The 21,675-nt window shown below is 44.6% G+C and overlaps 2 protein-coding genes and 1 long non-coding RNA gene across 4 annotated transcripts in view; 2 read left to right on the forward strand and 1 right to left on the reverse strand.

Moving 5' to 3' along the window:
• The window catches only part of LOC117887172 (zinc finger protein 501-like), a 1,015,593-nt gene that overhangs the window by 42,841 nt on the left and 951,077 nt on the right, over positions 1–21,675 (reverse strand). The window lies entirely within an intron of this gene.
• On the forward strand, positions 2,162–3,218 carry LOC117887227. Its single transcript, XR_004648142.1, has 3 exons — positions 2,162–2,357; positions 2,535–2,606; positions 2,992–3,218. It is a non-coding gene; the product is annotated as an uncharacterized LOC117887227 (long non-coding RNA).
• LOC117887190 lies at positions 3,551–8,582 on the forward strand. Of its 2 annotated transcripts, XM_034789530.1 has the most exons (11): positions 3,551–3,646; positions 3,862–4,030; positions 4,127–4,763; positions 4,924–5,039; positions 5,134–5,181; positions 5,642–5,710; positions 5,937–6,002; positions 6,382–6,469; positions 6,938–7,046; positions 7,576–8,163; positions 8,381–8,582. In XM_034789530.1, the coding sequence occupies exons 1-8, from the start codon at positions 3,564–3,566 to the stop codon at positions 6,409–6,411; spliced, it is 1,218 nt and encodes a 405-aa protein (XP_034645421.1). In that variant the 5' UTR covers positions 3,551–3,563; the 3' UTR covers positions 6,412–6,469; positions 6,938–7,046; positions 7,576–8,163; positions 8,381–8,582. The 2 variants fall into 2 exon arrangements, with proteins under 2 accessions (XP_034645421.1, XP_034645422.1); XM_034789531.1 differs by lacking the exons at positions 3,551–3,646; positions 3,862–4,030; positions 4,127–4,763; positions 4,924–5,039; positions 5,134–5,181 and having other exon boundaries at positions 5,608–5,710; positions 7,576–7,684; positions 8,093–8,163.

Consider the following 21,675-nt stretch of genomic DNA (forward strand, 5'->3'; position numbering starts at 1 on the left):
CAGCTGGTTCGCTGCTGACTGCCCTTATATACCAGTCAGGCCCACTCAAGGCCCAGCTGGAACAAAGCACTCCCAATTCACACTTTTCAAACAAACAAGCAAGCAATCAAGCACACGGTCAAACTGACCAACTGTCCCAGCAGCAGACACTCAGATACTCACCAACACAGCCCCCCTAATGCAGCACTTAGCGTACCTCCTCTCGGACAGCTCCCAGGCAAACTCCCGCTGTTAGCCTCTGCTGTTCGCCGCTCAGCTGGTTCGCTGCTGACTGCCCTTATATACCAGTCAGGCCCACTCATGGTGGTTTATTTATTTATTGGTACCCATTTCTCTATTGTTTATCTGTGTGATCTGTGTCTGGTTTTTTGATTTTCTTTGGCTGATGTATAAGTAATTTTGCTGGTGAAAAACAATTCAGGTGGTGGGATCTAATTTGTTAGATAATGGACTAACATTATTTTAGGATTCATTAGTTAAATTACAGTAAAATGATTGATTAAAGGCATAGCTGAGAATGAGGTGATACTGATATGTGTATGTTATAGGTGTTTCTCTATTTCAGATTCTTCAGAGTTTCAGAAAAGTATTTTCTCCCCAAAACTTGCACCAACTCAAAAATTAACTCTACAACACACATAATGGAAAGTAAGTAGACTGTTTCCATGTGTTCCCATTGGGGAGAGGGATAGCTCAGTGGTTTGAGCATTGGTCTGCTAAACCCAGGGTTATGAGCCCAATCCTTAAGGGGGCCATTTAGAGATCAGAGGGGAAAAAAAATAAAAAAAACGGGGGGGTGGGAAACTGTCAGGTACAGTACTTGGTGCTGCTAGTGAAGGCAGGGGACTGGACTCAAGGTCCTTTCCAGTGCTATGAGATAGGTATATCCCCATATATTATTAATTTTTTTTTCAGAACCCATTATCTTCAAGCAAATGTGCTTGTGTTTTCTTTTTTGATTGACATTGCACTTAAGTAACTGTTTTCCCTTGTAAACAATTCTCAGGGAAATCTTTTGACAAGAAAATTGCAAATGTTTTGGCATACCTAAGGAGTAGCACATATCCTGAAGGAATGAATAAAGCAGGAAGACTGAACCTGCGTCGATATGCTGTCAACTTTTCTTTGGAAGGCAAGAAATACTTTACTTAAGATAATACTGACACATTATCTGGTCTAGACCGTATTTGGTTCTGCCATGCGGGCAGGGGACTGGACTCGATGACCTCTCGAGGTCCCTTCCAGTCCTAGAATCTATGAATCTATTACACAGGAAACTTCAGCCTGTAAATGATGGTCCTGATGTCCCAACACTGGGATTATTTGGAGTTATAACCTTACCTTCAATGGGACCGGAATTGAGATCTCTAGTTTTAATGATATTTTCCAGAAAATCTCCCTTGATATCTATGACAGTGGTGCAAGAAATGCAGTGTGCTTTGCAGTTATATGAGAAATTACTATACATTTTACCAAAAAAACCACATGACTTTGCTTCATTTCTTAAGTATGTTATCGTCTGCTGCAAGCACCACCAACAATCACTATATGTTCAATGAGCAAAAATTTCTAACTATACACTGAAATGTAATCCTTGTACTCAAGGGATTATGAACCATACTGTATATAGATGTCTTTGATAGGCATATGCCTTATAATTAATGAATGGCTTTGCAAATAACCGGTTATATCTTAAGTGCAACACGTTGCCCCCACCCCAGCCCTGGCAGAAGCCACGTGGCAGCATGGGAAGCCCCTATGCCCGAACCCCAGCAGAAGTGCCTGGTGGGGCAGGAGAATCCACAGCACCCTGCTTCTGGTCCCCTAAAGAACCGCAGCATACAAACCCCTGCCACAGCCCTGGTACTGGAGGTGCTCTCACTCCCTGGTACAGCCCTGGGGCCGTGACACAGGGACAGAGCTTCTCCAGTCCTAGTGCTGTGTGGAAGACCGGGGTGGGTGGGAAATGAGCGAAGGAGTTGTGGGGCAGGCAAAATGTTGGGGAGCCGACGTGGAACATGGCAGAGATCCTGGGGAAGAGGACTAAAGGGATAGGGCCATATGTGGTGCAGCCAGCGGACAGGGTGGGTAGGGGCCCAACAATTGCTCTGGCCCAGGGCCCCAATAAACCTTAATCATCCTCCATGCTCCATCTTCTATGATCAACAGAGGGGACATTGTTCCATTCAGCAAAAGGAAGAAAGGTTGTCGTTGTGCATACTGTGAAAGAAGCCCTACAACTCTTTGCAAGTTACCATGACAGTCCATTGGGTGGACATCTAGGAATATTCAATACGAGGAATTTGCTGACATCAAAATACTATTGGCCAGGGATGACAAGAGACATTGCCAATTGGGTATGTAAAGTAATGAAACTAAATCCTGAAGAATGCTATTTACAATTGAAATAGAAGTTCAAAATGTATAAAAGAAATATAAAAGTATATTTGGTTTGCAAATGTGAACTCAGTTCCCTTGCGATACTATTTCCATAACGAAATGTTCATGTCATCATATTTTTCCATCAAAAACAGGTTGCACGATGTCTTACTTGCCAGAAACAGGGAAAGGAATTAAATATGGATACCACCTTGAAAAGCATAAAGGTGAATTTTGAAATCGGACACATTATTGTTTATCATTATCCATTGTTATCTCTGCAATACAATGAGGCTTTGATTTTGAAACGAGTCCAATGCGTACAAGTGGAACAGCATAGTGCAGCAATTACCTCTAATGCGCCTTTGCACTGGCTGGGGATATGTCTTCAGCTTTACTCTTGTATTGTTTTCCATAACCCATTCCTGTACTTCTTTTTGTTTGTTTGTTTTCTTTCTTTCTCTTCTGTATTTAAGAGTGGGCTTTCATTCTGATTCTATGGCTGTTGTAACCATATTACACTGTGTACTCTGCTTATGACATATGGGTTTATTGAGAACATTTAGTAATAAACATGTGTAGTATGACTGTAACTGGTACCCTTGTATGTAGGTCACTCGGATCTGGGAATTGTTGGAAATGGATTTAATAGGACCATTACCAGTAACAAAGGATGGATACCAGTATATACTGACAGTCATAGATTATCTGTCAAGATGGCTGGAAGCCTTTCCACTTAGAAGTAAGTCAGCATACGAGGTGGTAGAGAACATGTACAAATTGATTGTTCGACGTGGATGCCCAGAGCGGATACTGACAGATCAGGGTTCGGAATTCAATAATAAGGTAATGACTGTTTTTTTTCTGGTTATTTGTACTATGTAGTCAAACTCACTATCAGGTCACTCATTGATCTCAAACAATCACCAACCTTTTTTTTTATAAACTGTTAATAGTCACCATCAGTGTTGCTATAACAATATTTTTTGGTGTCTTCATATCTAACAAAGAAACACACAACTACTTGTTTCCAAAACAAATATGAAAACATGGGCTATTCCGGTTGCTAATTACAGATAAAAGTAGTGGCAAATACAAAAAGGAACATTCCTTAACACAAGTCTATATGTAAGTTTATGGTGTAACTTGTTTTCTTTCAGTTAAACACGAATTTTTGTGAAAGAATGGGAATAGAACGTAGCTTCACCAGCCCGTACCACCCACAACCCAATGGATTGGTTGAAAATGCTAATAAATCCATAAAAAGGTAAGTGAATGGGTGGGAATATTACAGAATTAATGGCAAGTAGAGTGTCCAATGCTAGAAGATGCAATTCACAAAAAAATCTTCAAAATCAATGTGTTGCCTTGAACGTATTTTTCATTATGTATTACACCTTTTGGATTATGTATGATATGTTTCAACCAAGACTGTACTTGTTCCTTTTTTTTTTTAATCAAATCAATTTTCATTTGTTACAGAGCATTGCGAAAGATGGTTGATGACAACGGGAGTAATTGGGATAAATTACTTGACCCCATTTTGTTTTCTTTGAGGACTAAAATACACGCATCAACAAAAATGTCACCATTTCGACTAATGTTTTGTGTAGACCCACGGTTTCCAGAAGAAGTCTCAGAGAATTACACGGTAAGTGTATGTTATTACCAGCACCTTTCATGTACACATGGCATTAACTGTGTCTTCATTTTACAAATACAACCCCTTCTCCATAATTTTCCAAAGATCCCAGATCTGGATACACTTGAGGAAGAATGCTGCAAAGACTACAGCATCAATAGGAAATCGAGACATGAGGCTGACATTGCACTGGCCCTAAGTAACATTTCTAAAGCACAAGAAAAGCAACAAAGAAATTATGCTAAAAGAAAGATTTCTAAATATGGGGAAATAACCTTTGCTGTTGGTGACTCTGTTCTGTTACTGAATGCTAGAAAGAGAACAAGAAAAGGAGCAGTACTGGAATCTAACTATCGGGGACCATACAAAATTACAACTGTTGAGGGTAAGAGAGTGAAATTAGAAACCATCTCAGGGAAACAGTTAGGAACCATGTACAGTATTGCACACTTCAAACCATTCAAAGAGCCACCAACATTAGCTGCTGAAAGCACATCAGAGGGAAAACTCGGAACTGAAATTGCAGTTGGTGACACTGAACCAGAAATACCCATGGAAGAAATTAGAAAAGTGGTTGGTACTGTATCTCACGACAGCACATTAAAAAACATAGAGGTCACAGCAATGGAAGAGGAGGAGTATATAGGGCAAGATGTTTCAAAGAATGATACAAGTGATGCGGATGACATTTTTGATGACGTGCTTATGGAGGACGTGGAAAACAAGCAATGGATTCTGAAAGGTAATTGGTTACTGCACATTTCTTAAACAGATTAAAATACTTCATAAATGGAACTATGTTAAAGGTTTTCATGTACAAAATGGTGGCATTCACAGTAGTAAAACAGAAAAAGGAAACTGTATTACCATGCATGTAATATGTGTTAATATGTTTTTCCTAGTCAAATTTGTAATGACCGACAAACACACAGAGAGACTGGAGGCCAAAGTGAGAAACATAAAATTGTATGGCTCCTCATTTCATTGCCTGAAACCGAGAAACTGGTTAAGTGATGAGGTACATTTAAGTAACACTAAACATGTATTTGTTAATGGGATTAACTCTTCAAATATTATTGAAATTGTGCCTTTTCTTTCATCATGTGTTGTAGGTTATTGATGCATATTTGAGCTGTGTGGTCGAGAAAGCAGATGGAAAGGTAGGCTACTTACTGTGATGGTACATGAAAGTATACATAGATTCAGTAAGTAAACAGTCACGTGAATATGTGGCACAACATATTGAAGACCAAATATCCTTGAAATATCAAAATAAACCTGAAATTGCAACATTTCTGTGTATTTACTGCTGCCAAACATTTACTGAAATGTGTTTGGAGGTGCATATCGGACATACAATACAGGGCCACATTAGTTTTGATGTACAGTTCAGTGGGTCCATTAATTGAACACAAATATGCGAACAGCTTAGTTGGTTTTTACATTAAGTAAGACAGAGCACATTGATTACAAATCTTTTTTTTTTATAGAACTCTCTTATATATACGTATCTGATTTGTAACATTAAGGATCCCTTGCATGTCTGTCTATATTAAATTCATTATGTTCTTCATGTGCCACAATTATTAATGCATTAATAACTTTGTTGAATGTCAACAGGTACAAGCCATCTCATCAGTAGTTTCTACTGTCATTCTCTCAGGCAGAGCTCCACAAATTAAAGTGAAGGTAAATGCTAACACACTTTCATACATAGCATGAGCAAAGCACAATTTCATTAATTGAGTTAAACACAGTGTGAAACAGCAAATACAATGGTGTGTTTGATGTGGAGGAGTAGTCTAATAACAATGCATGTAATGAAACTGGGAAATACAGTATAATGTACATTTCATTGTTTGCTTCACTGGAAACTATAATTGCATTTCTAATTATTTTTTTTTAATAAATACAGAGTGAATTACTTCAAAATGATATATTATTGCTTCCTTACCACACACCAGGTCATTGGGTTCTTGCGGTAAGATGTTTTGTATTGCAGTTGTGGATTATGGTCAATAAATGTTATAATAAATGAGAGATTTGTAACCCAACTATGGTAGCAGTGATATAATTTCCCATGTTGCGGGTTTTCAGTGAGTTCAGTGCATGCAAATGAAAGTGGAATGTGAATGTTAAAAATAAAATGCTACTGTCAAGTTTTGTTCTGAGTGTAACTTGGAAGAATACATTCTGTAATGAATTGATCAATGATTTCACAATATGCTTTTCTCTTCTGTGTTACTGAGACATTACAAACGAAAATATGTTCATTGCATAATGATTTTTGATAAATCATTATAAAATGTTTGAAATAATCACATTACCAATATAATTTGTGAATATATTTAAACTCACAGATAGCCTCGATGAAAAAAAAGAATTGTTAATAATTGACCCCTTGTGTGATGAGATGAGATATGAAAGAACATGCCTGAGGAATTGGAGGTGATTCATTAGATACTTACTGTTACAGTGGACATTAACTGTTCCATTGAAATTTTTTTTGAAGGGAATGTAACAATTGTGAGACTAATATCTTCCTAGTAGCTACAAATAAAAATTGAAACAGCATGTACTTGTAGTGAATATGCCTAGTAATGGACTTTGAGTGAACTTGTGTGATTTGACTCTGGGGAACGACTTAACAGAATGTGGACACGAAACAGTAGCATGTTGCAAGATTGAGAATGTGTTATTATTAACATGGGTCACAGCAAATCAGGTGATACATTGTGTAACAGTGAGACAATAATATGAAAGCAAGTGTGTATATATGTGAGCAATAAGTAATTTCCATAATTAATTAAAAAGAGAGAGAATGGATTTTTATCTATGTCCATAAACCGGAGGGGGAAAAAAGGGAAAGCAAAGCTCATTTATGCAGTCTGCTAATGTAATCTCTAAAAATTTCAGAAACTTCAACAAACGATTAACTGGAAAATCCTCATCTGATTGGAACAGTAAAATTGTTCATCATCCCAGACAAAGTGATGGCCACAACTGCGGACCACTCATCTTAAAGGTATTGAATACCAAATTGCCATTATTATTTGTCATGTTTGTGTAATTATCCAGGGTGAAAGTAAATGCCGGAGATTACCAGTGGGCACTGCACCAGCGTCCTTGCCAAGGTGTGTGGGGTGGGCTTGTGACCCCCCAGAAGGGATGGGGTCTCCAGCGGAAGGAGCGGTGCTGGGGGGCCAGATTCCACCAGCCAGCCCTTCCTCACAGCTGCTGCTGCAGTGGCCAGGAGAACCAGGCCCTTGTAAATCGCCGGAACCCAGGGCACATTTTGCTCCCCCACTGTTGGCAGCCCTGCCAGGAGCATCCAACAGCATTGCCGGACCCTATGGCAGGGCCGCTGATGCAGGGGGGCTGGGGAGGGTGCTAAAGGGGGCAGCGACATTAAAGCATAAAGCACTACCACAGCGGAAGTGTAACATCAGCCGTGTAAGGGCCGGTACAAGTGGCTGGGTCTTACCAGTATGCTGAACCGGCCCACTTTCACCTCTGGTAATTATGATGTTTATTCTAAATATCAGTGTTGTTAGTTTGCAGAAGCATATTTGGAGCACAAAGACATAAGTATGATAGAAACAACACAAGAGGCTAATATTGTGTTTAGAAGACATATAGCAATTCTTCTAATGAAGGAGTCAGGTAATTACTTTCTACCATGTACTGTTGTCTCATTAGGCACATGTGAAGATAACATGAAGAGTGGAATTATGTCACATAGCAGACAGTTATCTTAATACCCTTAAAGTGGGATATCTCACAGGTTTGGTTCTGTAATGGTGACTATGAACCAATAATATCCTTAAGTACACAAAAATTTGAATCAGGTGAATGATGATTGCTATTGATCGGCTAGCTAAATGAAATTGGCATTTTTAGATACAGGGGCAGTAAACTAAAAATTTGAGAAAATATGAGTCACAAAAAAGGAAAAGATACGTTCAAACCATTGACTGGATTAAAATATTGACATTAATTAATAAATGAAGATTTGCATTTTCAGTTTTGGTCATAATGTATTCATTTCATAACGATATATATATTTTTAAGAAAACGTGGAAGACTACTGCATATACTGCAACCTCGTCAACTGTGAAAAGGAGAGTGAGGATTGCACGATGGTAAGAAACATAGAATTATATGATAAATAAATGCCATAAACTGCCTAAGGATCATGATTCTTGTAAAAAATCCACATCAGTAAACATTTTCTTCATGCTGATAGGCATACATATGTTAGGTAATGCTGACATGTAGAAGGAATAGCATGAGTGAATGAAAAGTATGTGTAACATTATAACTTCTGTGAATTCATTTCTTAATTGTTACTTATCAAAGGTACAGTGTGATTCTTGCAAGAGATGGGCACATATGCCCTGCATTACAGAAGGAACCAATCAAGACTACCTGACTGATGCCAAGAAAGAGTACAACTGCAAGAAATGTGCATAGTTCACTTCTTTACCCCCCCCCAAAAAATTTGTTTAAATGCCTCTTGTTCAAAACATAATGCAACCAAAAGACATTTTTCATGTATATACCAGATTATAATAATAAATGTTTTTTACTTTAAAAAATTGTTCTCTGTATTTGTGTCCATGTATATGATGCAAATTGGAAGAGTAAAGTAAAAAAAATCCCTTTTCACGGATTCACACACAAAACAGTGAAACAGCATGCCTCAATCATGCAATAGATCAATTTGGCACATTAGCCAGGAGGAAGCAGAGTGTGAGTGTTTTCAACCACAAACCCCATCCCTCCCATTTTGAAACCATCCCCCAGAGGAAGCAGAGTGTGAGTGTTTTCAACCACAAACCCCATCCCTCCCGTTTTGCAACCATCCCTGGACCAGTGACAGATGCATGAGCAGCCCAGTTATTGGAACTAAGCAAGGAGAAGCCAGTGGAAAAAATGAAAAGGGGCCACTGTGGTCTCAACTTAGGCTCAGGGGTACGCTCCATACCCACAAACCCTACCTCCCCTTTCACGAATGCAATGAAAGCGGCCACTCCGGTCAGGAAGCAGATCGGGATCGTTTTTGACCACATACCCCATCCCCTCCTGATTCGCAACCCCATGACCAGGCTAGCAAGTTAACAAACAGTTTACCAAACTGCTAGGCTGCGTGGCAGAAACCACTCCCAGTTGCAAAAGGGGAGGGTTGCGTTTTGTGCTGATACACCGGCTCTAGGCACCAGCAAAGCAAGCAGGTGCTTGGGGCAGCAAATTTGCAGGGGCACAAGAATCCAGCATGGGAGCTGAGAACCAACAGAGAGCCCTGGAAGTTGTAGTTCCTTCATTAGCTCCCTGCCTATAGAGCCAGCCCTGGAGCAGGGAAAGAACTACATTTCCCAGCATTCCATCGGCCGCAATTAACAGGAAAGGGAAGGAGTGTGGAACTGAAACCTCACGTTCGAAGAAGTGGGATGTAGCCCACGAAAGCTTATGCTCTAATAAATCTGTTAGTCTCTAAGGTGCCACAAGTACTCCTGTTCTTTTTGTGAAACCTCATGCTGCAGCTTGCTGTAAATGGTAGGGACAGAGCCAGTTCTAATTTTTTTGCCACCCCCCACCCCAGCCCTGGGCTCCCCCTGCACCTCTGTGTTGCCCCAGCCCTGGAATCTCCCCCGCTCACACCCCCTGCTGCCCCAGCTCTGTCCCCCACCTGCACCCCCCTGCTGCCCCAGCCCTGGGCTCTCCCCCCACCCGCATCTCCTGCCATCCCAGCCCTGGCACCCACCTGCACCTCCTGCCGCCCCAGTCTGGGTTCTTACCCCCCCGCCGCACCTGCACCTCCTGCTGCCCCAGCCCTGGGCTCTCCCCCAAAGAAAGAATTGGGTGGACTAAATGGACATTGCACCTCTCTATCTGAAGCCTAGCAAGGCAGGTACGTGGATCCCACTAGAATTTAAAATGAAAAGTAAGGGAGGGGAGGCTCTACTAGACTGGGGAGCTTTAGATACAGTACCACGCACGTGGGAGGATTTACACTTCTGAGCCATGGAAGCAGAAATTGACTTTTCTTTTCCAGATTTAGCTAATATTCAGAAAGGGAATCTAGCACCTGCCTTCCAGATTTGAACACCTCAAAATTCAGGAGTGCTCAAGCTCAGTTTGGGCAGCTGTTACTTCATTTCTCCCAAATCAAATATACTGATCCACTGTAACTTGCTGTAGAAAAAGTAGAATAAACTGAGCAAGAAATGCTTCCCAGTGGTTATTAGGACTGGAATTGCTATTTTCAACAGCCATTGCTTTTTTTTTTTTTTCCCCCAGTTTTAGTTTTATTTGTTTAAAAGGAAGACCATGATATTGCATTGGCAAATTCCCCATAGAAACAAAGAATGGAACAAAAGAATAATAAAGGCACCTCAACTTTTCCTCATTTATGTAGGACCGTCTTATAATATGCATCCAGATATCCTCCAATCACACTAGCTGAAAATTGTTCCACTTTACTGCAGTTCTGTAACCATATGGGAACCAATCCTGTCTGTGTTCTGTGCACATCCAAAATTCCTGCTGGATGACCTGCCCTGGGAGCGAGTTACCAGTGACCCAGGGCTGGGGCGGCAGGAGGGTGCAGTGGGAAGGGGGCAGCCAAAATTTTTTTTGCTTGGGGCAGCGAAAAACCTAGAGACGGCCCTGCCTGGGGACGGTGTCAGGGGGGATCCCCCAGAGTGGTTCCTTTGATTCTGCCCTTTTATTGCAGCTGGAGCGCACAATGACAGTTAACATCGGCTGCACAATTTTAGTCTCTAAAGGGCCCTTTTCAGATGCTTATAATATGTTCAGCGTTACTAGATGGGCCTTGGATCTGACACAGTCTGACTATTCCTATATTCTTCTTTAGGGTGACAGTCTCTGTCTTGGGTGAATCTATTTTTGAAAGTTGGGGGGAAAAAAACACCTACCCTGTTTTTGAGAGGGGTCTGGGGAAAAGAGTTACAATTTTAACATTTAAAAAAATGTTTTTAATCAACTCTATTTTCTTAACAATATGGACTAAAATGTTTACATTTGACAGAGAAGGATCTCGTACATCAGATGCATTTCTCTCTCTAATCTTGTAAAAATCTGTTTTGATGTAGACTTTTTTTTTAGAGATTGCAGAAAAGAGACATAAATATGAATTTAGAGGGCTGGAGAATAATCCTTACAGTGAAAGACTTAAAGAGCTCCATCAATTTAGTTTATTATTAAAAAAAATGTTGAAAGGCTTAAAGGTGATTTGATTATACTGTACAAGTATCTTCACAGAGAGAAAATAGTTGATACCAAATGGCTCTTTAGTTTAGTGCAGTGGTTCTCAATACCCTTGGTTGAGAGAACAGTATAGGGATTTGGGACCTAATTTAGGTTGTTGGTTTTTAATATCTTGGTCAAGCATTTCCCTAGGATGACATAGTCTAGAATGAATGTCTGCAGGAAAAGAACCTGTAGGGAAGTGAGGTGTGAAATGCACTAAAACCCCTTCTGAAACTTTCCCAATTGCCCTTCTCACCCTGACAGGCGGCAGAATCACATCCATATTTTGCACCAGATCATCTGACTGTCTCTGGAGACGGGGAAAGGAAATGGCTGCAGTAGAGCTGGTGAGCTTCTAAGAGGTGGCTATGTATTTCGCTGAGGGGGAATGGGCCCTGCTGGACTCAGGTCAGAGATCCCTGAACAGGGACATCATGTGGGAGAATTATGAGACTGTGGCCTTGCTGGGTAAGGATTCCTGTTCCATAGGACATTAGAAGCTGTGGGTTGTCTCAGCTTCTATGCAGTATTGTCCATTGGTCTCCCAGATTTCAGAGGAATCAGCCCCTATAATCCATAGATCCTTTGTGGGTGAGACTGTTCCCTCCCACAGGACAAAAGAGATTCAGGGACATAATGGTGCTGATCTTCCCATAACCAAGGTTTTCATGTGAGACAAACTTATTCTTTCCTTCCCCTTCCCAAGGCAAGCTGCATCCTCTGGGAATACTCACCCCGGTCTCAGAGATGGAGCAATGTCTCATGACTCAGCTCTGCCTATGTCCCCAACAGCCAGATTTTCAAATGTGCTTCCCCTCCATCTTGCTCATGTTCCACCCCAGCTGTATTAGCAGCAGGCCACAGAAGTTCTCGACTCTTCTGGCTGTCAGGGTGTCAAGGCTGTATCCCCACTTTGAACTTTAGGGTACAAATGTAGGGGCCTGCATGAAAACTTCTAAGCTTAACTACCAGCTTAGTTCTGGTCCGCTGCCACCATCCCAAGGCTAATTTTCTTCCCTGGGTAGCCTTGAGAGACCTTCACCAATTCCCTGGTGAATACAGATCCAAACCCCTTGGATCTTAAACCAAGGAGAAATTAACCATTCCCCTCCTTCCTCCCACCAACTTCTGGTGAATACAGATCCAACCCCCTTGGATCTAAAACAAGGAGAAATTAACCATTCCCTCTCCTTCCTCCCACCAACTCCTGGTGAATACAGATCCAATCCCCTTGGATCTAAAACAAGGAGAAATTAACCATTCCCCTCCTTCCTCTCACCACTCCTGGTGAATACAGATCCAACCCCCTTGGATCTAAAACAAGGAGAAATTAACCATTCCCCCTCCTTCCTCCCACCAACTCCTGGTGAATCAAGATCCAAACCCCTTGGATCTTAAAACAAGGAAAAATCAATCAGGTTCTTAAAAAGAAGGCTTTTAATTAAAGAAAAAGGTAAAAATCATCTCTGTAAAATCAGTATGGAAATAACCTTACAGGGTAATCAAACTTAAAGAGCTCAGAGGACTCCCCTCTAGTCTTAGGTTCAAAGTACAGCAAACAAAGATAAACACTCTAGTAAAAGGTACATTTACAAGTTGAGAAAACAAAGGAAAACTAACACGCCTTGCCTGGCTATTTACTTACAAGTTTGAAATAGGAGAGACTTGTTTAGAAAGATGTGGAGAACCTGGATTGATGTCTGGTCCCTCTCAGTCCCGAGAGCGAACACCACTCCCAAACAAAGAATACAAACAAAAGTCTTCCCCCCCACAAGATTTGAAAGTGTCTTGTCCCCTTATTGGTCCTTTAGGTCAGATGCCAGCCAGGTTACCTGAGCTTCTTAACCCTTTACAGGGAAAAGGATTTTGGAGTCTCTGGCCAGGAGGGATTTTATAGTACTGTACACAGGACAGCTGTTACCCTTCCCTTTATAGTTATGACACAGGGCATGAACCAGAATCATGGGGCTGTGTCCGGCTACTGTCAATGTCTCCAGGGCTACCCCTTGTGCCAACATGCTGAATTCCTGGAAGGAGGGTGTTGCTACTGGTGTCTGTTCCTGGTCTGGTGAAGTGGTGGTTCCTTGCAGTGAGAGGGGCTGGGTTCTGGGGCTGAGGGAGAGTGTATAAAGTAAGGTATGGTCTGGGAGTGGTCTGTGAGGTATATTGCTATGGCAGAAAAAAGTGAGGAGGGCTCTGCTCATGTTTTAGGGCCTACTCTGGGACTCAGGAGACCTGGGGTCAGTTCCAGGCTCTGTCACCAGCTCCCTGTCTGAGCTTTTGTCAGTCACTGAGGCTGCAGGCCCCAGAGGAGCCCCAGATAATTAAATCTCCAACTTCCATTCCCTTGTGTGACTGGGCCCCTTTAAAGGTCCCAGCTTCATTATCTCTGATCCTCAATCCCCCCTCTGTGAAATAGAGATAACCGTCCACTGTCTCTCTGTCTTATCATTTTACACTGAAATGCCTTGGAGCTGGGACTGTCTCTGCCTCTGTGAATCTCTCGTGCCTACTGTCAGAGTCCAAGGAGATTAGGGTTTGGGATTGAAACTCAGGAGATCTGGGTTCAATTCCCTGCTCTGCCTAATATGTCCCATGTGAATTTGGGCAACTCCCTTAGACTGTCCATGCCTCAGTCCCTGACCTGTACAATGTGGATAATGGCACCTCCTATTTCACAGGGGGTATAATGATAAATGCCTTCTATACTGTACTATGTATAGATACTGTGGTCATTGGGGTCATATAAGCATCATTGATAGCCCAATGGGGCCCTGATTTCCCACTGAGAATCCAGGTGCTGCTGTAATAACTATTCTTGGCCTGGTGCTGTGGGAGCACTGGTGTAAGGTTACAAGAGTTACATGTTCTGATCTCTCTCTCTCTGCTCGTGTGCAACCCATCACCAGCTTTCTCCATGCCTGCTTTAGCTGTTGCAGGGCCGTGAAGTGGGGAAGGGGGCTCTCCAGTGCCAGACTGTCAGAAGCAGCAAAGAATTAAGGAATTGGCTATTGTGATTCACTAATATGTCTTTGTGCTCCCTGGCCTCTTCATTGGGGAGAATTTTCAGGAGTTCCTGGGAATGGAGCATTATGGTTGCTGCTGCTGCTGCTGCTGCTGCTTCATGGATTGAGATGACTCTGTGTCTGTGTTTGAGCCCAGGTAGGAATAGAGCGGCTCCTCCATTTCTCTGGTCTGTGGTGCATGGGGTAGCAGGAGAGCAAGCTCTGCAAAGATTTTTTTTTTTTTGCCTGAAGTAAGGAGTGGCCTGACTGGGCGGGTGACGGAAGCAGGTCTGGTGTTTCTGACATCCATGTCCAGTGTCTGGATGGCTGTGTGTGTGGGAATGGATGTTGTCTGTGAGAAGCTCAGGATATTGAACCCAGGTGGTCTCAGCATGGGTTAGTCTAGCCAGGCTGTGAGCAGCCACTCTGCAAAGCCCTGCCCGAGTGACTGTGTCCTCGTTGGTGCTGTACACATCGTGTGTGTTGCTGTAACTTGTGGGGACCCACCACATGGTTCTTAGCACTGCAGAGAGCTGAGCCGCTCTTTGATTCTCTGAGAACTTGTCTGTCCTTCTGGGCACATGGGGGGTGGGGAGGAATTGTGGGAAGGCTTTGAAAGACAATTAGTGTTCGAAGGATATTGCCTGTATCCTCACTGCAAAGTGAATAGGTTACCAGCCTGGGCTGAACTAGCACCCAGACTTTAGCCTGTACCCACACATGAAGACTATATTAAAATTGTGACTGTTAAATAAGAGGAGGAGAGCATCAGAAATCAATGAACCAAAACTGGTGTGTCAGAAACTAGGACTAATTGGATTATTCCACCCACCCTTACCTTTTGGGAGCCCTTAAAAAGAGGTTTCCTTGGAGAAGAATGAATTTTTTTCATCACTGCAATTGCGGCAGAAGGATTGTTTCTGTGACACCAGACCCTGATACTTTAATGGGGATGCTTAACCATTATCACTGTGCCAGCAAGGTCCTCGATCTGATACATGTAAGCTCCTGCTCTGTCTTCCCGTCCCTCATGTGCTCCTTTCTGCCCCCACCCCCACCCCATCATGCTCCTGTCCTATCTCAGTCTCTCAGCTTTCCACCTTGATCCTGAAAAGAACTGCACTGCACGCCAGCATGGTGAGATGACACAGTCCACCTAGATCTGCCCATCCTAAGAAGGACCAGTGAAGGAGAGGGAGCCAACCAGATCAATCAGACCTTGTCCCTGACTGGGGAAGTGAACTGGGGTCCTGAGCAACAGCTGTCATGACCGACTTGCCAGCCCAAAGTATCCATCTATTACCGAGGAGTTCTCCTGTATGCAGAGAACACCAACAAAAGCTGTATTTTCCCCCATCTTCACTGTCCTATCTCTCCTCTCCTCTCCTCTCCTCTCCTCTCCTCTGTGTCTGTCTCTGTTGTCCGGCACAGCTTAAACCTCAGTATACATAAGAGAATCCGCACAGAACCCTAGCGGTGTCCTGGTTAGTGATGGGCTAAGTGAATGATACCTTTGCCAATTCCCACAAATCTCAGAGGGTTAGGCCAGGCTACAGTGGCCATGTAACAAGGATATGTCATAGTTACTAAGGCAGAGGATGAAGTCACCTTCCTGGAACAGAGCCGTGCAGAGCAGAGGCTGAGATAAAATTCCCACATTGTGATGGGATTTAATTACTCTGTTCGCATCCTCTGTTCAGTTGCTACATTTAAGCTTGGTGTTACACACCTCGAACCATGTGTATCTTGTATCAAAGGGGTAGCCGTGTTAGTCTGGATCTGTAAAAGCAGCAAGGGGTCCTGTGGCACCTTATAAACTAACAGACGTATAGGAGCATGAGCTTTCGTGGGTGAATACGAAGAAGTGGGTATTCACCCACGAAAGCTCATGCTCCTATACGTCTGTTAGTCTATAAGGTGCCACAGGACTCCTTGCTGCATGTGTATCTTATATGCTGTGACTTCTTATTTCTTCTTGATAGTGGTCCAAACCAGCATTCACCCAGGGACTTAAGTGTGGTGACACCAAACCTCACAACATGTACTTTTTAGGTATGTCCTAAGCCCCACCCCTCTCACAAAGATAGGCACCTCTCTGTCTGCAATTCATGAATCAGGGGAGTTAGTCACTGACCTGCAGATGGGTCCTGGGCCTGTAGATAGGTGCAGAGGCTACCTAACTCCACCAAAAAGACACTGGGGGAGAAGGTCCTCCCTCATAACTTTTATGCCAGTGGTTAGGGTACTCACCCAGGATACAGGAGACCACCAATTCAAGTCCTCCCTCTAGTGGATGAGACAAAGAGATTTGAACAGGGATCTGACCCTTCTCAGAGGAATACCCCAGCCACTGAGCCAGGGGATATTTTGCTATGTGACTCCCTCAATCTCTACTAGCGAAGAAGTTCCACTGTATATAAATACTTGGAGTCATTGGGCCAGAGACAGAAATGATAAGTGTGACTATAATTTGGTGGTAAGGGTACCCATTCACCAGTGAGAGAAACATCCTTAGATCCTTGCTTGCTTGTAACATTACACTATGTGAATGACTAAGAAAATCTACTTTTAACTTCAAAATCTCATCTCATTCTTTATTGGTGTGTGTTCTAAACTTTAGAATACTTTTATGCTTACTTCAGTTGTGTTGTGCATTTTAAATTACAGAGTTATCTTAGGCCTGGTCTACACTAGGAGGTTATGTCGAATTTAGCAGCGTTAAATCGAATTAACTCTGCACCCGCCCACACAACAAAGCTATTTAGTTCGACATAGAGGTCTCTTAAATTCGACTTCTGTACTCCTCCCCAACGAGGGGAGTAGTGCTAAATTCGACATGGCCATGTCGAATTAGGGTAGGTGTGGATGGAAATCGACGCTAATAGCTCCGGGAGCTATCCCACAGTGCACCACTCTGTTGACGCTCTGGACAGCAGTCCGAGCTCGGATGCTCTGACCAGCCACACAGGAAAAGCCCTGGGAAAATTTGAATTCCTTTTCCTGTCTGGGCAGTTTGAATCTCATTTCCTGTTTGGACATCGTGGCGAGCTCAGCAGCACTGGCAACGATCCAGAGCTCTCCAGCAGAGATGGCCATGCAATCTCAGAATAGAAAGAGGGCCCCAGCATGGACTGATCGGGAAGTCTTGGATCTGATCGCTGTGTGGGGCGATGAGTCCGTGCTTTCGGAGCTGCGATCGAAAAGATGGAATGCAAAGATCTATGAGAAGATCTCAAAAGCCATGACAGAAAGAGGATACAGCCGGGATGCAACGCAGTTCTGCGTGAAAATCAAGGAGCTGAGACAAGGGTACCAGAAGACCAAAGAGGCAAACAGACGCTCCGGATCCCAGCCCCAGACATGCCGTTTCTATGAGGCACTGCATTCCATCCTAGGTGCGGCCGCCACCACTACCCCACCACTGACGTGGACTCTGAGGATGGGATATTGTCGACGCCCACTTCCTCGGAGATGGTAGTGGACGGGGAAGATGAGGAAGCAGATGAGGAGGACGAGGCAGTCGACAGCGCTTACAACGCTGATTTCCCAGACAGCCAGGATCTCTTCATCACCCTCACAGAGATCCCCTACCAACCGTCCCCAGGCGTTAACCCGGACCCAGAATCAGGGGAAGGATCAGCCGGTAAGTGTTTTAAACATGTAAACATTTATTTAGAACAGAACATTAATATTAACTCTGGGTTTTTCATGATTAGATTGTCCTAGGCACTTAAAGTTTTAGTCTTTGGCAGTGCAACTGCTGCAAAAAAATCTAACAATGTTCGGTTTCTCTTGATTGGTTTGCCTTAGGTGCTCTACTGTTTAGTCCTTGCCAGTGCAGCTACAGTAAAATTTGGTCTATATGTCCGGGGATAGAGCAGAAATCCTCATGGGACATCTCCATGAAGCTCTCTTAGAGGTAAATGGAAAGCCTTTGCATGAGGTTCCTTGGGAGAGCGGCCTTGTTGTGTCCTCCGTAGTATGAAACGTTTCCACGCCAGGCTATCATCAAGTACTCCGGTATCATTGCCTTGCACAGCATGGCGGCCTAGGGCCCTGGTCTTTGCAGGCTTTCACGAAGCATGCGTTCTTTGTCGCTGTCTGAAATCTGCATCAGAGTGATGTCGCTCATGGTGACCTGCTTTGAATTAGGGGAATGTTAGTATTGGGACTGCTTGCCTGTTCCTTTACAGAACTGTAACCGGCGGTTTACAGCCATGCGGTGGAGGCGAGAGAGGGACAGCATAGAGGGATCTTTCCTGGAGACAGCCGCGAGGGGGTGGGACAGGGGCACAGTTCATGCTTGCCGGATTGCTGGCAGCAGGATCTGGCCAACGCTAGGAGCATTGCTTTGAACGTGAATGTAGGGCAGTACTATTATTAAAGTTTTAAGCTTCCACAAGTCTATGGCTTACCATGTCAGCCTGCTACCCAAATTCTGCTGTCCTGTTCTGCTTCTGTGATCTGCACTGCAAGACCCCAGGGACTGAATGCGAAGGCCGAAAATTCGACCTTGTCCTGAGTGCGCATGTGATAGGTGCTGTGAATGATCTTGTTCACAGAGAAAGACTATTTTCTTTGTTCACCAAAAAATTTATCTTTCTGAGGAATTCCCATCCCACAGCTATGGCTGTCTCCCGACCTACCCGGTCATCAGACTCCCAGAGGCTGGTGCAGATTAGGCGTAGAAAGAAAAGGACACGGGACGACATGTTCTCTGAACTTATGGGCTGCTCCTGAGCCGAGGCAACCCTGCAGACTCAGTGGGGGTTACCAGCGAGCACACAGCGAACGGGAGGAGAGGTGGTTGCAGGAAGACCAGCAGGCGACTCAAACGCTGCTTGGACTAATGAGGGAGCAAACGGACACACTCTGGTGCCTTGTGGATGTTCTGCAGGACCGGAGGCAGGAGGACAGAGGCCCGCTGCAGTCTATCTGTAACCACCTTCCCCTGCCACAAAGTCCCATACCCCCCTCACCCAAAGTACCAAGAAGGAGCGGCTGCAGAGTCCGTGAAAACTGTCACTCTACCCCTGCAGACTGCTCAAGTGGCAGAAGTCTGTCATTCCCCAAAATTTGAGAAGTCCTTTCCTTCCCGCCTCACCCAAGCCCCCATCCCAGTTTCATCCCCTAACTGTCTAGTTGCTAATAAAAAATACGTTTCTGTTAATTACTGTTTCCATCATGTTTTTTTAGAGGACAGTCTGTTTGAAGCGGGGGAAGGGGGTTGGTACAGATACGGGGGCAGGTTCAGCAGCAGGTCACGCACACAGTGCGGTCACTAGGCACCCTGGTCAGTCTGGGAGGTGGTTTTCATTTTCTATGTGGGGGGGGGCTATGTGACTTTGTGGCGGGGGAGGGCGGTTAGAGATCTTATGCAGCGGTCCTTATCCTGGATCACAGAGCCACGCAGCAGGGGATCTGTAACTGTCCTCCCCCTGCCACAAAGTCACATAGCCCCCACACACAGAGTCCCGAACAGGAGGGGTGGCAGGCTCCGTTGAAACAATCAGTCCACCAGTGCAGACCACTGTAGAAGCAGGAGCCTGTCATTCCTCGAGTTTAGAAGCGTCCTTTGCATCACTACACTACACCCGCTCCCCACCACAGTCTGCGTCCCAGTTTCAACACTTTACCGCAAAAACAGTAATAAAGAAAACGTTGTTCATTAACAAATTTTCAGTGATTTTATTTTTAAACGTGGGTTGGAAGGGGGTGAACGGGGTATGAAACTGGAGAGGATAGTGAACATTCACTGGGTAAAGAAATGGGGGCAGGTTCAGCTTCTCTGTAAACAAACTAAATAGTCACAGGTTACCCTGCTCACTCAGGAACCTAGCTTTCAAAGCCTCCCGGATGCACAGCGCGTCCCGCTGGGCTCTTCTAATCGCACGGCTGTCTGGTTGGGCGTAATCAGCAGCCAGGCAACTTGCCTCAACCTCCCACCCCGCCATAAAGGTCTCTCCCTTGCTCTCACAGAGATTGTGGAGCACACAGCAAGCTGCAATAACAATGGGGATATTGGTTTCGCTGAGATCAGAGCGAGTCAGTAAGCTTCTCCATCTCCCCTTGAGACATCCAAAAGCACACTCCACCACCATTCTGCACTTGCTCAGACAGTAGTTGAAGAGTTCCTTTTCACTGTCCAGGGCGCCTGTATAGGGCTTCATGAGCCAGGGCATTAGTGGGTAGGCTGGGTCCCCGAGGATTACTATAGGCATCTCCACATCCCCAACAGTTATTTTGTGGTCCGGGAAGTAAATACCTTCCTGCAGCCATCTAAACAGACCAGAGTTCCTGAAAACACGAGCGTCATGAGCCTTGCCCGGCCATCCGACGTTGATGTTGGTAAAACGTCCTCTATGGTCCACCAGTGCTTGCAGCACCATTGAAAAGTAGCCCTTTCGGTTAATGTACTGGCTGGCCTGGTGGTCCGGTCCCAGGATAGGGATGTGAGTTCCATCTATAGCCCCACCGCAGTTTGGGAATCCCATCGCGGCGAAGCCATCTATGATGACCTCCACGTTTCCCAGGGTCACTACCTTTGACAGCAGTACATCAATGATTGCGTTGGCTACTTGCATCACAACAACCCCCATGGTAGATTTGCCCACGCCAAAGTGGTTCGTGACTGACCGGTAGCTGTTTGGCGTTGCAAGCTTCCAGAGGGCTATGGCCACTCCCTTCTGGACAGTCAGGGCTGCTCGCATCCGGGTGTTCTTGCGCTTCAGGGCAGGGGACAGCAACTCACAAAGTTCAAGGAAAGGTCCCTTCCACATGCGATAGTTTCTCAGCCACTGGGATTCATCCCAGACCTGCAGCACTATGCGGTCCCACCAGTCCGTGCTTGTTTCACATGCCCAGAATCGCCGTTCCACAGCATCAACATGACCCAGTGCCACCATGATGTCCACGGCGCGGGGTCCCGTGCTTTGTGATGAGTCTGTGCCACTCTCAGACTTCATGTCCTCATCGCGCTGCCGTAGCCTCCTCGCCCGATTTCTCAGCATCTGCCTCTGGAAAATGTGGCTGATAAGGTGCAAGGTGTTGACAACGGCCACAACTGCAGCGATGGTCGCAGCGGGCTCCATGCTCACAGTGCTGTGGCGTCCGCGCTGTCACTCAGCAGAAAAGTGCGCGAACTGATTGCCTACCAGCGCCTTCAGGGAGGGAGGGCGGGAGTGACGGTTGGATGACGACAGTTACCCAAAACCACCCTCGACACATTTTTTTCCCCAGCAGGCATTGGGGGGCTCGACCCAGAATTCCAATGGGCAGCGGGGACTGCGGGAACTGTGGGATAGCTGCCCACAGTGCACCGCTTCCAATGTCGACGCTTGCCCCGTTAGTGTGGACTCACACAGTCGAATTACTGTC

The sequence above is a fragment of the Trachemys scripta genome, chromosome 14 (assembly GCF_013100865.1).
Source record: "Trachemys scripta elegans isolate TJP31775 chromosome 14, CAS_Tse_1.0, whole genome shotgun sequence".
Classification (NCBI taxonomy): Eukaryota; Metazoa; Chordata; order Testudines; family Emydidae; genus Trachemys; species Trachemys scripta.

What these genes read in the sequence shown, in the direction of transcription:
- LOC117887190 (XM_034789530.1), top strand. Translation starts at nt 3,564, where the DNA reads ATGGGAATAGAACGTAGCTTCACCAGCCCGTACCACCCACAACCCAAT. An exon ending in AAGTCTCAGAGAATTACACG is followed by an intron (nt 4,031 to 4,126) that starts GTAAGTGTATGT and finishes AATTTTCCAAAG; the next exon opens with ATCCCAGATCTGGATACACT. An exon ending in CTCCACAAATTAAAGTGAAG is followed by an intron (nt 5,711 to 5,936) that starts GTAAATGCTAAC and finishes TAATAAATACAG; the next exon opens with AGTGAATTACTTCAAAATGA.